This window comes from Neovison vison, chromosome 4, assembly GCF_020171115.1.
Source record: "Neovison vison isolate M4711 chromosome 4, ASM_NN_V1, whole genome shotgun sequence".
NCBI lineage: Eukaryota > Metazoa > Chordata > Mammalia > Carnivora > Mustelidae > Neogale > Neogale vison.
Genome location: NC_058094.1, coordinates 158,632,511 through 158,650,918, shown reverse-complemented (window position 1 = coordinate 158,650,918; position 18,408 = coordinate 158,632,511). Strand labels below are relative to the sequence as shown.

General features: G+C 37.9%; 1 protein-coding gene across 4 annotated transcripts in view; it reads right to left on the bottom strand.

The window, feature by feature from the left end:
• Positions 1 to 18,408, bottom strand: part of CDK14 (cyclin dependent kinase 14) — a 570,565-nt gene that overhangs the window by 200,954 nt on the left and 351,203 nt on the right. For all 4 annotated transcript variants that reach the window (XM_044245987.1, XM_044245990.1, XM_044245988.1 and 1 more), the window contains one exon: positions 14,252 to 14,345. In XM_044245987.1, coding sequence (XP_044101922.1) covers positions 14,252 to 14,345 — 94 coding nt within the window. The remainder of the gene's footprint in view (positions 1 to 14,251; positions 14,346 to 18,408) is intronic.

The window sequence follows — 18,408 nt, the reverse complement described above, 5'->3', positions numbered from 1 at the left end:
GGGAGTGATTTACATATTATTAGAACAAGGAACTGCAAAAGGAAAACCTAAAGGAAAACATGCACTCACATCTATTTTTCAGCAAGCAAACAAAAGAAGAGAAATTGTCTTTAAATTTTAAAGTGGCTCTTAATGTCTTCCCCCAGAGTTCCCCCAGAAGATGCATTTTTAAAAAGAAGACAGTGAAGCTGAAGAAATGTGATCATTTACCCGCGATAATTCTATCCTCCTGAGTCAATCCCTCTGCAGCGTCAGAGTGCATGCTAATGCCTGATTTGCACAAAGCACTCCTGTGTTCCCCACCCACACCCCCAAATCCTAAACTGTATTAGGGGGAGAAGAGCAAAAACAACTGTGCTGTAAGACCAAAACTGAAGGGAGACAGCACAGAGGTTTGGGTAAAGAGACCAAGAGGTCCAAGGGAAGGAAAGAGAATGTGTAATTGGGAAACCAGAGAAAAATTCTCTGGGGAAGAAGGGGCATTTCACGTATTTAGAAGGAAGGGACGTATTTAGATATCAGACCAAGAGAAGAGGAATTCCCGGCAGGTAGAAGGTCACAGAAGTTTGTCACGTGGGCGGTGTCCCTAAACCAGTTCTTGCCAAACTGACGTTTCCTCTCGTTCTGGAGAAGATTTATATTCCCAGAGACTCAAGTTTGCTAACAATTTTAATATCTAGAGTTACTGAAAATGAATAAAAGACTGAGTTTATATTAGGTACTACAATAAGAAGAGATTCTTTGAATGGTATCTTTAAAATGGATAGTTCTCAACACTTTTCCCAGTATAACTAAACTCACAGACAAAGAGATTTTAGGAAGAATACAAAAATGTTACAGCTTACCATACATGGAAAACATATGACTGTCATTGTCAAAAGAGATGAGTGAGATAGAGGACAAATTCGGCTCCAAGGTCAGATAATCCATTAACTTGACTTAGTATAAAATTGTTCTCCAGGGGATGTGCTCCAGTGACTTGGGTAGATAATTTTATATGATAAATTTTAATCAAACAGATATATCTATCTGTTTATTGCTTTCTATCAAGATATATAATAATGTGACATTGCTTTCTATCAAGATATATAATAATGTGACATGAGATCAGTTTAGAATAGAATGTTTTGAGAAGGCTTTTTAAAAAAAAGTTTCCTGCCCAACCCCTACAAGGGGTTGGGCGGGAGATGATACAAGGTCAGATTTTAAATGAACTCATACTTCACAAAAAGATTAGCAGCCTGGACAGATTTATCTTTGTAGGTAAAGTCTTCTAAGGCCTCTACTCTTCTAAGAAAATGTAGGTTGCAAAATGAGGGAGAGAAACAGCATATTCATCAAGTGATCAGGCCAGACAGAAGTTACAGTGCTGGGATATGATGATTACAAGTCTTTGTTTGCTTGTGTGCACATTCTAATACTAGTCACCTAATACTACTAACACAAAGTGATGTGCAGAAACTCCCAAATATATTGTCACAAGAGCAGGTCCCTTGAAGGTCAGATCAAAAGTATTCCTGTAAGAAACATATGACTTTGGATGAATAGGAATTCCTATGTTCTGGATAGGGTACCTGCAACTAATGAGGATTTTTAGGATGTCAACTAGCCCAGAAAATCTAAAACATCCATTATGTTTCAAAGTAGGACATATCCTTTTAGAATGGATGCTCTTAACTAAGAAGACTCGTCAACCAAGGCCTTCTTGTTGGTTAGAACGCATACAGGCCCATCCTCAGAGACTGATTTGGAGGCCCTGAGTGAGACCCATGAATGAGTGTTCAGGAAATGATTCCCAAGTCACTCTAATGCACACTCCTTATTATGAATCAGAGCAAAACAACCAAACAACAAATACAAAACAAGTATTTTTGTGGAAGACTCAGCAGATTTAGAATTCCAGCTTATTTCCGGTACTTATGAAACATGTCTTCTTAGAGAAGTTCACATAATCTCTTTAGACAATTCCCTCAGCTGTAAAACTAGATTAACAGTATCTCCCCTTTTTTGGTCCTGGGATCAAAGGAGATGCAATAGTTATCTATTGCTATAGAACAAGTCACGCCAAAATGTTGGGGCTTTGAGCAACAAACATTTATCATCTCACAGTTTTTGTTAGTCAGGAATTCAGGTCCACCTTAGCTAGGTGCCTCTAGTCAGGCTCTCTCACAAGGTAGTTAAGTAAAGTGTTAGCCATGGCTGTGTGCTCACATGAAAGTTCAACTGGGGAAGGATCTACTTCCAAGCTCCCTCACAGAACAGTTGCCAGGGCTTAGGTCTTCAAGTAGCTGCCGGCTGGAAACATCAGTTTCTTGACTAGCAGATCCCTCCACAGAACAGCTTACAACATGGCAGCTGGCTCCCTTCAGAGTTAGCCACTGAGACAGGAATATAGAGTGAGCAAGAGGAACTAGTAAACTTTTTAAACTTAGCCTCAGAAGTAATACCATATCAAATATCCCATCACTTTTGCCATAGTCCATTAGAAGCCGGTCTTTGGGTCCAACTGACACTCAAGGGGAAGGGATTGCACAAGGGCATAAATACCAGGAGGTAGAGACCACTGGAAGCCATCTTAGATGCTGCCAATCACAAGCGATAACAAAGGTCATGCTCTGAAGAATAAAAGACTTCTATGTCAAAGCATGCTGCAAATGGAAAAAAAGAATTAGAGCAGAATTTGAGTGCTGAAAATGTATTTTATGGACAACATTCTGAAGATCTGCTAAGAAGTGTTACCACCACCTCCTCTTCTGTCTCAGATGTGTCACACTATGGCATCTTTTTCACCATCTTTTTTAGTCTGACACGTCTGTGAACTTGTTAGTCAAGAAAGGAAGAAAGGGAGGGTGAGCAAATGAGGGACCTCATGACCTACCAAGTAACGCTCTGTGACAATTCACACTTTCATATTTATCATGAGAAGCAGTACTGTAATGGCCATCAGGAGCATGGGGGAAAAAATGACAAAAAAACCTAGGAGCTTCATTAAATTATTTCCCAGATTATTTTTCCTATAAAGCTGTTTATCAGTTCAACTTGGTGATCCCTAAAGAAAATATATGTGACCACTGTGGCAGTTTTAAACCATGGCCTCAGTATTCCTGACACTCTTCCCATCCAGAACTGGGGTCTACATCCCCTTCCTTTGACTCTGGGTCAGGGGCTGTGTCTGCTTTGTTGGATAGAGAGCTACTGAATGACTACTGAAGTTAAGTTAAAGAGAAACCATGCAGTTCCCATATGGTTCTCTTAGGACACCCACTCTTAGAACCCAATTCATACCATGAGGAAGCTCAAACTAGCCCACATGGAGAGAGTCCATGCAGGACCTCAAGACTGTCTGAAGAGAGAGATGACTGGCAATCTCCAATGGCACCAGCTTCTCACTGTTCCTACTCCAGCCACCATCTGTCTGCAAGCATGTGAGAGACCCCAAGTCTACCAAGTCCAGAACTATCCTTACTCATTACTCAATTCCTGACCCTGGAACTAAGACCAATAAATTTTAAAAAATGACTGTTGTTGATCTCACCCAGAGGTATGTTTTTTGTTTTTTGTTTTCTGGTTTTTTTGTTGTTGTTGTTGTTGTTGGGGGCGGTAGGGGCAGAGGGAGAAGGAGAGAACCTTTAGCAGGCTCCACACCCAGCGTGGAGGCTGATGCAACGCTTGATCTCATGACCCTGAGATAATGACCTAAGCTGAAATCGAGTTGTCACCTTATCAAATGAGCCATCCAGGTGCCCCTAATCCAGAGTTCTGAGGTAGCTACACGACAAGAGATAACTGCAGTGCTCAGTGAGTAGTCGTGTACTGACGATAAAGTCACGAATAGTATAGCAGTAATATGTTAATAGGTTAAAACATTTCCCAAACATTTAAGTCTGTTAGAGCACAGATGTGAACCATTACCTCCAGAAAAGTCTTGGGTAAAGACTCCTACAACTGGGAAATATTTACAGGTGGATGGATATGCCTAAAAGCAATCCTGTGTTAATAGGAAAGTAAACTGTTACAAATCACAGGAGCTAGAAATGTAGCACTTTTATTTCTATAATAACGTCTCAAATGGACAATGAATTCACATATGCTGTCAGCAACTAGCTGCTTCTCTTGTCATATGACAGTTACAAACCACCTGGCATTACACCAGCCCTCCAGATACCATCCATTCCCCTCCACGTCTGCCCTCCCATTTGCATGTCACCATTAGCTACACCCCCTCCATTTCTGAATCACATAGGTCATACCTTTCCATTCCTTTCCACACCTCTACAATATTTACTCACATTTTTCTCCTTTTCCTCACCTTTCTTCTGTCTTACCTTTCAGAAAAACTTTTCATCCCCATTGCCAAGGCATCCTGTCTGTCACCCATCCGCACTTGCCTATTCCAACACCTTGATCCATCAAGTGTGCTTTCCTATATCTTTAGGGTCCTCTACCTTACAAACACAACCTGGTCTTTGTTATTTAAAATTATTCATGGCATATTATAAAATTCATAAATCTTTATTTTTATAAAATACCCTTAAGGTGACACCTAATCACCTTCCCTCAAGTCCATTCTCAAAGAAGCTGTCCATACTCAACGTTCCCAATTTTTCGCTTACTCTTCAAGCCCACTAAAATCTGACTTCAAACAGCCAATGCTGTTAGAACTATTCCCTTAGAAGTTACAAACCAGTGGCCTCTTCTCAGCACCATCTTTTAGTGACCTCACTGTAGTATTTCATGCAGTTAATACATCTCTCCTTCTTGAAATTCCTCTAACTTTTGACTTTCCAAAAATAAGTGCTTTCTGACTCTGCAGCTTCTAGATATTCTACCTCTTCTCACTCCTTTAAACCATCATCTACTCTCCAAAACAGAAACATTTCCCACTTTCTTCTATCTATACCAGTATTTCTGATGAACTAAATCAGGAAAGTCAAATCCCTAACTCCAGCATAATTCCAAGCTGAAACATGCACACGGGCGTACTTCCAACTCGCCTTGCTGATTTGCTCTGATGTCTGAACAGTAGCAGGTACAGGAAGTTAATCCTTCACACAAAGTGAGGACTTCTCGCGGAAGGAAATGCTTTATTTGAAGGAGGTCAGAGTAACAAGAGTGGTAAAAATCAGGTGGATGTACTAGAAAGAATGATCCTTAATTCACTGAATTCAGGCTTGAGAACACTGATTTTGATACTATTATCATTAAGGATACACATATTGCTCTTCCCTCCACCTAAACGATCCCCGATGTCTCGTGCCTTCACTACCTTCACAAGTATCACATTCTGAGAGAGACCTCCCTGAACACCATATGTAAAGTAGTCTCTCTCATGCAACATTTATGAGACACATTATACATTTATTTGGTTATTATCTACCTTTCCTCATAGGAATACAGGTTCCAAGAGAACAGGGGCTTTGTTTTTTTGCATTCCTCTCTCCCCAGAAGAGGGAAAAACATTTAACTCATGGTAACCACACAATAAATATTTGTTGATGAAATTAATAACTTAATGAAAAAGTGAATGATTTCATGAAAATATTAACATTTTCCATTCATAGAAAGTTTGTAACACTATAATGTAAATGCAAAAATACTCAAGGTAAAAAAATTAGTTTTTTCACCAAGTGAGCTAATTCAAATTTCCACATAATGACCAGCTGATATTCAAATAGAAATTTCTTTGCAAATATTAATGGGATTAGCTATTCTATAATGGGCTATCCTACTGTCCTTTTTTTTTCTTATGACAAATGACCCTACCATAGTTTGCTACCAAAATTTCATTAGTTTATTAATTAGCACAAAACTTTTATGAAGTCTTTTATGAAGTCACAGACTTTTAAGAAGGTCTACCTAATGTCCCCTATATGAATCACTCAACTGTTATTTCTTTAACACCTCCATTTTCACTGGATCTCTTTATCATTTTTAATTCCACATGGTCTTTTTTTTTCCCCCCTAGAACCTTGACCTGGGAGGCTCTTAATATTTCATTCATCCAGGGGTTTTCAACTTGTCCTTCAGCAGTGAGATGCATTTCGTCCACAAAATTTTAATAAAGGCAGAGCCAGGAGTGGAGGGGCTAAAAGTATGCCTCCCTTGAGCCTATGTCTCCCTTCCCCCAAGACACTGAGGAGAATCATAAGTCCTAAGTCTCCTTTGAAAACCATGGACAGTCTAAACTTTCTGATTAAACCCAGATGTATTTCCCATGTTGACTCTATCATTTCTTGGACAGGAAATCCTTCTCCTCCTCTGGCCTAAAAAAATTTAATGAACAAACAGAGTGTGCCACGTGTGCTGTATAGGCGGAGTGAGAAACACACTGAGGGAACACAGAAAGGAAGGACACCTAACCCCACCCACTAGCTAAACACACCTGAACTGATCTGTAATTTCCCTGGAGGGAGCGGTATCTTCTCCCTCCTTACTTATCCTTTACTTCTCCCTGTTCACCCCTGAATTTCAAGTTATGCACAGATTCTCTCCTGGCCAGCTCCCTACCTCTGCCCCACCCCCCACAGACCAGGAGCATCTGTAAGGTTTAGACAGCACTCCACTGCATTTCCCCCTCCACATTTTCACTATTCAAGAACTACCATGGTTTGGGACCCAACTTTGTCTGCTTTGGGTGAATGATCCCTTGAGCTTCATCTTGCCCCTGATTCTGTTCTGTATGATTTGTGGGCCTCCCCAGCAGGGATCCCCCTGCTGCCATATAAAGTCCAGTAACCTGAGCTGTCTTTTCTTTCCTCTCCAGGGGCACTTCTTTTCAATGTTCCCATTATTTTCAATAATCTCACAAATCATTCTGTTTCCCAAAGCTGAAACTCTGAAGTTATTTTTGATTCCTTTCTCTTCTATATCATTAGTATCCAAGACATATCACAACAGTTTTGCAATGTCTTTCTGATGTGACTTTCTGGAAGCTATTCAAATGCAGCCCAGCTGACAGTACTTTTGAGAGGAGCAGGGACTGTGTCCTACCACCACCTGTGGGCACAGTGTCAGGCACAGAATAGGTGCCTAATAATCCTTGCTGAAAGAAAAACTGAATGGAATAAAAAATATGTGATGCTTAGTGTAGCATAAAATCCGCAAGCAAATTACCTAGTGATAGGACAATGTGTTAGCACATTTGGGCACATTTAGAAGACATTACAGTATAATTAAAATAATATTTTCAAATATATATTAATGGCTTGGAAATTGCTCCCAATTTAATGTGAAAATAAAGAGAAGCTCGATACAAAACCCCATAAATTTATTATTAACCCAACTGTGAAAACCTAGAAAATAGGAAAAAGCTTAATACTGGTTTTCCCTAAATGATGATTTTTAAATTTATTTTCATACTGCTTTTAAATTGTTCGGCCTTATTTTTTATACACTTAACATTCTGAAAAAGAACGGCCATCATATAAAGAGCTGTAGCTATTGCCAAGGCTTGAAAGAAACGTGTACAAATTAGAAGAGGTATCTGTTCCAGGGTGGGAGGTATTATAATTTATCTCCCTGACATTTTCTAAAGTTGACTTTAAAAATTATTTAATGGGGCACCTGGGTGCCTCAATCACTTAAGTGTCCCGACTCAATTTTGGCTCAGGTCATGATCTCAGGGTTGTGAGATGGAATGCCCTGTCAGGCTCCCAGCTGAGTGTGGAACCTGCTTAGGATTCTCCCCCTCTCTTTGCCCTTTACCCCCACTCTGCAGTTTTTTAAACTGTTTAAAAAATTACCATTTAATATTTTCAACATCCTTCAACCCAATGTGTATTGCTGAGTTCTCTATAGTTTATCAGCTGAGTTTATCATCATATATTAATGCAGCTGAGTTTATCATCATATATTAATCATGTATTAATTTTGCTAAAATGCCATTTTAACATTATTACTCTCATTAAAAGACTATATTATCTCATTACTTTATGGATAAAATAAGATTAAAAAGTCCTCAGTCTATCAGAGTTCAGGCTCGAACACCCAATCTCACCTTCCACCCATACAGGACAGACTCCTACTGTCCCTGCTTCACTTCTGTAACGTCGCCTGACGTCTCCATCTCCCTTATTCCACTTCAAGTCTTATACTCTCTCCAGTGCTTGACAAAAATTTTCTTATAAATTTTCTCTTTAAACACCCACAGACTTTACACATAATCCTCTAATATGCACTTTTAGAATTAAGAAAGGTTAGAGCTGCAAGACATTACTGAAATCATTTAGTTCTTGGGGCTAATAATACATTATATGTTAAAAAAAAAAAAAAAGAAATCACTTAGTTCAACTCCTCCCTTTACAGATGCCGAAACTGCACTCCAATAAGAAAAGGTGACTTATCCAGGGGAAAACAACAATTTAGGATTACAACCCAGTATTTAACTCTTTGAGTTCAGTATTTTAACTACTACAGGATCTGCCATTGTTACTGGATCTCCCTTCTGCTGACCAACTGCTCAGCAACGATTCATGACTTTATTCTTTTTTTTTTTTTTTAAAGATTTTATCTATTCATTTGACAGAGAGAGATCACAAGCAAGCAGAGAGGCAGGCAGAGAGAGAGGAAGGAAAGCAGGCTCCCCGCTGAGCAGAGAGCCCGATGCGGGACTCGATCCCAGGACCCCGAGATCATGACCTGAGCCGAAGGCAGCGGCCTAACCCACTGAGCCACCCAGGTGCCCCCGACTTTATTCTTAACTGCAGGTCTTGTCTGCCCACCTTGTCATCAGTTTCCCCAGGAAAGACAGTATGACACACAATTCCTTTACATCCACTGTATCTAGTGCCACAAAGCGAGTACTGAAGAAGTCTGCCAGAAATGACCTCAAGCAAATCCAATAGTGGTACTGGGGACACAGTCTGTGATCTCAATATTCTATCTTAACATTCTGCCTACTATTTCTAAATGGATGGTAACAGCCATTAAAGATAATGACCACCAGGTTTTCTCTTACTTTCCATACGGCCATCCGAGCCAGTCATGAAACCTCAACATTATCATCTGAGTGAAGAGCCTGGAAACAGAGCAGGTTGGGGAAACAAGGACTGAACTGAATCTGAAGACCACATTTCTATAGTTAGTCCTCGGGAAACCACAGAGGCTTAAGCAAGGATGTGACTCAATGGCCAGGCTGAGTAATAGTTTTCAAAGTTGCAAGTGGCTCTTTACACACACACACACACACACACACACACACACACATTCTGAAGGACATATATTTAAGGAAGAGGAACATCTGAACAACTGTACTAATCAAGTAATGTACAACAGGATAACAAACAATTGCTCAATGAAATTTCATTGCAGGCCCAAAGATCTAGAAAACAGGGAGAGGTGAGATCCTCAGGGTTATCAATAGTCAAAGGCAGAGAGAACAAGGACGGCCCCACAACTAACTGATGCCAGCTCCTCTGTCATGGCCGCTGTACATTGGGCCACCAGCCAGCCACACAAAGCCAGAAGCATCTGCCAAAGGTCTCAGGCAGCTGTGCAAGCATTCTCTGCCATTTGTGCAGCTGTCGTAAGTGAGAGAGACGCATATTCCCAGGGTTCCATCAAGTGGATTTCTTTTTCAATTCGGAACAATGTGATTAGAATACAAATTTTTGTTATTACTTCTGATTTTTGTCACTCTGAATATATATTTACCAGGATGAATATATCTCCTGCTTATTTTTGCAAATAACGAAGGTGAATAGCATACCTCATGCCACACTAAGAAAGGTAATGCTGGAGAAATGAATATAAATCGCTCTTCTCACCTAATAGCAGAGTTACTGCTCAGACAAGTAGGTGCCCATTCACCTGGCAATTCAAAATGTCTTGAATGTAATTTGTCAAACTTCCATCACTTTCCTTCCTTTCTTGCATAGGAATATCACAATTTCAAGGAAAATGATTTAGTGGCGAAATCTCAGATTGTAGTAGAACCAGCTCACCTAATATACATCAACACAGTTATTATGCTGCAGAAATAAGTTCGATGAACTTAAAAATATGCACTGCTCACTTCCACCAAAGGGAGAGAAGGAAAAAAAAGAAAGAAAATCTTTGAAAGAAAAATATAAGGGCTTTACTGATTGGTCTTTGTTGCCTTTTGTATTTGTTGGAAAGACTCAATGTGTGGGAGTTAATTATATTAGTTGTCTTGGGTAACAAGCTATTAATTTTGATCTTCTAAGTTATTAACCACCTTTCTATACACAGTTCACAGGAGAATGAATGGACTTAATCCCTGTATTAAAATACAAAACAAACCAAATAATCCCATGTTTTATGACTTCTCAAAGTTGATTATCTCCTTGGCAATGCCTTACCAGAGGCCAGATACACAAATGCCACTTTAGAAGAGAGTCTCTGGCAATTTATATGAGAAGCCTGTGAAAGGGGATTTAATCACACTTTAATAGTAATTCTGATTCAGACCAGACATAAAAGGTCACTGAGGAAAAGCATTTTTTCCCAGTGATTCAACTATTCTGGATTAGTAAAATTTCTTCTTCCAGTGACCGCACAATTCCTGAGAGAGTCTACATATTTGATGGGATATAAATTTGCTTTTTCCAAATTTAAACAATTTCGTAGAGAAAGTAAGACTTAAGATGATAACATTAACTGTCTTAAGAAGTCTATAGATTCCTCTCTTTGTGGTCATGTCTCATTCTTCAGAGTACAACATAATACTATTTAATTCTAAAGCAGCAATTTTATACAGACAATGACCTTTATCTCCTAATTGCCAAAGAACATTTTACTTGTTAGAATCATTACACATGTTAAAAAAAAAAAACTACAGTAAATGAAGAAACTATTACCATCAATCATGACATTTATCTGCATTTAAAGAGCTCTGTGCTCTAACAGGAGCAAACTGTAGTTTCACATATCAATGTCCCATGGGAAATCTGCCATCTTATTTCTTTGATTTATTAAAAGCCTAGTCATAGCTCAAAGGTCTCTGAATACCCATAAAATTAGGAAATTATTGCCATTAAAAATAATAATAATGGGAAAATTTGCAAACAGGAAGCAACCCAACAAGACAGTACCTATTGGAAATCACTGCATTATAAAAATAATATATAAAATGAAATCTTTGATTAACTCTAGTAATAAACCATACTTTTATGAAACTCATTTTTTGCTTCTATTGCTATAGCATATATCTTATTTATATAACCATTTTCTTTTCTTTTAAATTCATCTGGAAATAATGTATATATGAAAATATTTTTCTATATGATTCCCTTTTGAAGTTTTCTGATTTCAAATATAGTAAGTTAGTGATTTTAGTATAAAAATCAGTAATTTAACAAGGTTATATAAGCATTATTCAATAATTATTGCAGAGTGAACAGTAAGGTTGAAACTAAAGTTTAGGAAATTATTCTCAGAATATAATTAAAAGGTATTATTATTATTATAGTTCAGCTTCAAATAAATTAAAAGGCTAAATATTTGAAGATAGTTTTAGCATAAAAATTTTTATGATGCAAACCACAGCCCATTAAAATTCCCTCTTTTGCTATTTTTTTCAGGGACATAAAAATAAACAAGTTTATTATATTTTTAAGAAAATAGTTCTGGAAAGTTATTTAAAAAAACTGAAGGAAAATAAAAGCTTAGGTAGAAAATAGGAAGAGAAAATATAAACCAAATACTTATGCAAAGGATCATAAAATATTAATAAAGAAATATAATTTATTCTTAGATGGGAAAGCTCTACTTTATATATTTTATATATATTTACATATTTTATATATATATGTATATTTTTTTTTAAATATACTTTCTTCCTAATACAGGCTCAGTATAATCTCAATCAAATCAGTAAGAGGTTTTCTTAGGAAGAGGGAGAAGGAAATGTTTCATGACTATAGATGAAGGGATCTAAGTGTAAGAACAGTCAATAAATTTATGAAAATTAAATGTTATTGAATTAAGGACTTTGAATTCTAATAATTATTTTTAACTAAGAGGATTAGTATGCAAAGGATGTATCTGACAGTACTTAATAATAGTTAAAGACTATAAACAAGCTATTTCCATGGGCTGATTAAGCAAATAACGTCTCATCCATGCAATGAAACACTCCTTTGTTATTAAGAACGATAAGTTTCTGGATTCATTTTTCAATGAAAGGTATTAATTACATACTGTTAGATGAAAAAAGAAAGTTATAAAAGGTATATAAAATATGATTTGATTTTTCTTAATGTGTATAGAAATGGAGGATATATGTAAAAACATTAAATGTGGCTTTCTCTGCTTATTAGGCCAAAAGGGTGATTTTTCAGCTTTCAGACACTGGAAATTTTCTGTATACAGATGCCCTGTTCTTATAATCATAAGACATTTTAACATTCAATGTGGGACTTTATGTATTTAAAAACATAAGTAAAATTAAAAGGAAAGTTGGTACATACAGCTTCAGGGAGAAGAAATCAATACAGCAACACTTGGAAGAAGGTTTCTAGAATATTAGGGACTCTGCTATTTCTCCATCTGCCATGATTTACAGGGGCCCCTGGGGTGTATAGGATACAGCTTGGAGGAATCATGTGTGCTTCGATTCCCTAGTTTCCATTGCCCACTTTTGCAATCATTTTACTGCTGATGAACACAGTAGTGAACACAATAGTGATGGGGGGGTCTCAATTCATATCACTACACCCTCCTGGGTCCTTATATTTAATATGAAAGCTCTACACTAATGCTGCATTTGCATAACTAAAATACATGCTAATACGTATGTTCATCTCTTGCTACGGTCCATACTAAAATTTGCCCCAGTGAGTTCATATGGGAGTCTTACTCAAGAAGGTAAAAGTATGATAATGTGATTGACTGCTATAATGCATACAGCTTGAATCCTCTCACCAAAGACCTTAATTTGTCTGGCTCTGATTCCATGTTTTAAAAAATAGGTTTATATGAATATTAGCTAATGTGGAAGTTCTACTGAACAAAAATAAAATGCTTTGATAAAAATAATAACTTGTGGGATGTTAACTATGTGCCAGGCATTGTTCTAAAAGCGTTTTATGTGTATTAAGTCAAATATTCATCAAAACAACCTATGAGATGGGTGCTGTTATTAAGCCTTCATTTCTCCCCAAGGAAACTACAGCTCAGTTAACTAAATTCCTTGCTCAAGATGACAGTGCAGGTGATAAATCCAGAACGTCTGGCACAAGAACACATTTTATTTTCTCTTTGTGCAGATTTTTAAAAGTTGAAATGCTTCTAATTTTAGAATAGTTTTAAACTGATAGAAAAGTTGCAAAAAACTGTGCAGAGAATTCCTATATACCCCTCACCAGTTTCCTCTTTAAATCTTAAATTAAATGGTATATTTTGTCACAGCTAACTATACACTGATATTTATTAACCTGCCCACTTTTACCAGATGTCACTGGTTTTCCCTAATGTCTTTTTCTCTTCCAGGATTCCATTCAGGATACCATACTATGTTGAATTATTGTGCTCCCTAGCCTACTCTGGGCTATGCCAATTTCTCAGGCTTTCCTTGTTTTTGATGACTCTGACAGTTTTGAGGAGTACTAATCAGGCATTGTGTAGAATGTCCCTCAAGTTTGTGTGATGTGTTTTTATGATTAGACTAGGATTAGAATTTTTGAAAGGAAGACCAGTGATACATTTTATCAAAAGGCAGTGACACATTTTATCAAATGTATAATTGTAAATTGTACATTTTACAATAATGTAAAATGTACACATTTTATCAAAGTACAGGCTACCAACATGATTTATCTTTGATAATGCAAGCCTTTAACACCTGGCTGAGGTGGTTTACCTGTTCTCCATTTTAAAGCTACCCTCCTTTTTCCAAACTCTACTTGATGGAAAAAGTTACCAATTAAAGCCCACATTTAAGTGGGTGGGGATGGCAGAGAGTTAAGCTCCACCCACTTAAGGGGGTCGGGGCACCTACATAAATTGTTTGAAATTCTTCTGCCAGAGCCCTCATTTTTAACCCACTATTCTACATTGCTACCAACAATCTATCGTCTCCTACCATTTTTGTTACATTATTCATGTGCAGTAGTTTAAAAACACAATTCTTAACTGATTTCCTGCTTTTCCAAAGGTGCAAAAAAATATGTTAGAATTAAATGTGACAACTAATAAATTTGTTTAAAATAATTTTCCAACAGCACTGTACAATTTGTCATGAAAGGATGAATGAGAAACCAATTTTTCTCAGAAGCACTCTGTAAGAACTTACCAGAAATATTCGTTCCAGTTGATCCTGAATGTCTTTCATTCCTGGAAAAGCAGCAACTCCTTGGATCATTTCGACAAAGATGCAGCCGACTCCCCTAAAGAGAGAAGAAAGAACTGTACAAAAACTCCACTATATCCTGGAAAATTAAATCTGGAATTAGGATGTCTACTCCTATAGAGAAACAATGAATAAGTGACATTCTTAATGAGTACCAAGGGCCGTGCCACATATATCTAGACCCTGCTTCTTTCCTTTCCCTCTCTGTCTAGTGCCCTGAAAGGTCTCTAACAGATGCAGCTACCCTGGGCTCAGAAAAACGGTGGTAGCCAATAAAATATAATGCTCACAGCTCCATCCTATTTTCAGGAAGTAGTCAAGAAACTCTTCGGCCTGAACTAGAAAACCTCCAGTCTTTTTCAAATGTTCCTTTCCAACCCCATTTCACGAATTCTTAATATATTGTCCTCTCAAGCTGTCCAGGGGTTCTCCAACCTCTCTGCATCAAAAGCACCTGAGGGGAACTTTTAAAAACTGCAAATAATCTGAACACAAACCCCAGAGATCCTATTTCAATCAGTCTAAGTTGGATCCCAGGTGATGACTCAGGCTGCTCAGGGGATTCAGGGAAGCTACACTGAGGACCTGAGAATCACTGGGCTAAACTGACCTGCCCACAGCCCCAGCATAGCCCCATACAGCTTGACTCAAATTGCTTCACGACCTACAACTCCATTCTTCTTCATTTACTTGCTCTTAATATATAAATCTGACCCAACTTCTATAATCTAATTTAAATGTCATTTCTTCCACAAAGCCTTCCACGAATATTCCAGCAGATAGAAGAGCTCCCTTATTGAATTTATTTTGTTAAGTTCTCATTCAATATATAAGCCATCTACTATGGCCAAATTCCCCTCCTAGCTCAGCAGGCCATGCTCAAAGTCCTTGTCTCGTAAGACAGTCCAGCTGATCAGGAGGAGCCTGGCCTCCTAGACCACAGCGGCCTGCACCCAACCCAGCGGAAACAGCCAATCCATAGTATAGGCAGAGAGTCAGTCAGATATGTCTGCTGGGACTTCAATGAACAATCTCTTGGGAGAGAGATGGAAAGAAACTAGCATATGTCAATGAGATAAGTCATATTAATGACTAACAAGAATGGTTTTTTTGCAGATGAAGTCCCCTGAATTGACCTGGTTTCTGCCTTCCTAAGGCCTGGATATTCAGATAATCCATTGCTTTTGCTAGCACTCTCTACCTTCTAGCAATTCTCCAGGATACACACACACACACACACACACACACGCACGCATATGTGTGTGTATAAAATGGTTTTACCTTGAATGGGTTTGTTTCCTGAAAACATTCTGATGGAATCATGAACATACTGGCATACTTCTTCAATTGCTGCACTCATATTCAACTTAGGGAGAGCAAAACCCTTGTGTCTAACTTACTTCTGATCCTTCAGAGGTTAAGGACAAGGGCCTACATCTCTGTAACTGCCCCACTTGTTATCACAGTTGTATATAAACAATGTATTGAATTGCAGAAATCTCTTCTCTGTTATAGCACGTAATTACTATCCAAACTAAATACCCAAAGTAAACAGAATCAAAATGACTAAAACCAAATAGATGCTTATATAAAATATCATAAGAAGAGTTCCATTTAAATAACAAATAATTTTAAAATCAGTGTTCTAGGAAGACTGGGTTTAACACAAGTTGTCTTCATTTAAGATTTGAGACACATCATACACTTTGACAATCATTTTATCAGCACACTAAAAATGCTATGATATTCTTATAAATATTGGGGCTTCAGATGCCTGGTTAGGACTAAAGCTTCAATATGGTGTCTTTCCAAATTTTTATGTCAATAATTCTTTTTTAAGACTATTGACCTACATTTCTACTATCTTTTTTAAAAAAATTCTTTTATTTATTTGAGAGAGAGAGAAAGCACGAGCAGGAGGAGTAGAGGGAGAGTGAGAGATAATCAGTAAGCAGACTCTGTGCTGAGCATGGAGCCCAACAGGGAGCTCCATTTCTTGACCTGAGATCATAACCCAAGATTGGGATGTGAATTGAAACCAAGTGTCAAATGCTCAACTGACCGTGCCACCCAGGTGCCCCCCTATTGTCTTCTTATTTACATTTACATAAAATAGTTCAGATCTTCAACAGCTACCGACACCTTCCTTCCAACATTCAGAATATACTCTCCACTCAGTGTCATTTGGCTTTTGTCTTTCCCAGCAGAGGCTGCAGCTAGGGGTGCGGAGACCCTCAGCACAAGCCCCAGCCGCCACCACTGGGTACGAGGCGGCCAAGCTGGTGGGTGACGTAACCATTACACACTCACAGATACGTTGTTACCACTTCTCTTGCTTGGTCCAGATCAACTCCATAACACGGTACTGAGAACGACTAAAGATAAATCTATGCTGCAATTTCACTCAGTTGGAATACGATGATACAGACTTTCCATAGGCTTTCATCTGCTCAGCTGGCTAAGGGACATGGACTCTCGTTTCCAATAGATGTTTCTGATGACATCATTTTCCAAAGATGTGTGAGGGCATACTAATAAAGTGGACAGAATTATACTTCAAGGCTATATAAAAGGTGACAGAATGCACAAGAAAATTAAAAAGCAGAAGTATCAAATGTATCAATATATTATAGCCTGGCAGAATACTTTATTACTGGAGTTGCCTTATTCCCACACAGCAGTAAAAGCCCTTCAAATTAATACCAAGGGACTACTGCCTACTTTACTTTTTTCCCCCCCATTACCCTCTATTCCCCTGCACTCCCACTCCCTCACTCTTGATAGATGAAGCTGCCTGCCCTGTGGCTCACCGAGAGAGAATTCAATCACTTAAGTTCTATACTTATGATATATAACCTTATTTCAGGAAAAGTCTCCTTTAATTTGTTGCTTCTTTTGACAATTTGAATAATTATGTCATTATCACACACAGAGTCTAAATTTTTCAAGAATAAGAACTGGTCACAAAGCTTACAATTAGAGCTGTCGCAGGATTCAGTGTGTTCAAACTCACATAGGACTGGTTACCTGGTAAGATAATGTATGAAACACCTGCCCATGCTCACGTATCCTTCAGTTCTTCTAAACTCAAAACTTCCAAATTTATGCTGCAGATGTGTGATTTCTTCACCACAGTTCAAAATAAGATTTTAAGCAGAATTGATAATTCTTTTTTTTAGAAGTTTATTTATATATTTTACAGAGAGCGAGAGAGAGCAGGGTGTGGGGGTGGAGGGGGCAGAGGGAGAGGGAGAGAGAGAATCCCAAGTGCTTACCTGACTGAGCCACCCAGGTGCCCTGGAATTTATAATTCTTTGTAATTATGATTATGGAGGGACAACGTTTTAAGGTTGAAGGTCAAACAACTGGGGTGTTCTTATTTTGAAAAAGTGTAGAAATTTGGGGCACCTGGGTGGCTCAGTCAGTTAAGTGGCTTACTCTTGACTTCAGCTCAGGTCATGATCTCAGGGTCCTGGGATTGAGCCCCGTGTCCAGCTCTGTGCTCAGCAGGAAGTCTGCTGGAGATTCTCTGCCTCCCCTCTCCTCCTGCCCCTCCTCCCTACTTGCATGTGTACTTTCTCTCTAAAATAAATAAATCTTTGGAAAAGTATACAAAATTATGAATAAAAAATTGAATACAAAAGTGAACTCCGACTGAGAAAATAAATCACAAGAAACTGCAAATTTTTAAACCTAACAAATAGGACAAATAATATTAAATTCAGAAAAATAATGTAACATATCTATTAACTGACACACCTCTCTAAATACTTTTCTTTCTACAATTCTGGCTGCATAATCTTTGATTACCTCTTCTGTAAGAATTCAAGAATATTTTCTACAAAGAGAATACAGAGATAACTTAGTCTTTCCTCCAGCATAATGATGACTTTCTTTTTTGATAGTCTAATAGAAAAGTTTTCTTTTCCTTCAGCTTCTCTTCTCCTGATTGGTACAGTCATCTAAACTTTTTTTTTTATTTTTTATTTTTTATAAACATATATTTTTATCCCCAGGGGTACAGGTCTGTGAATCGCCAGGTTTACATACTTCACAGCACTCCCCAAAAGAAGGAGTTCAAGTATGTCTGTGTACTATAA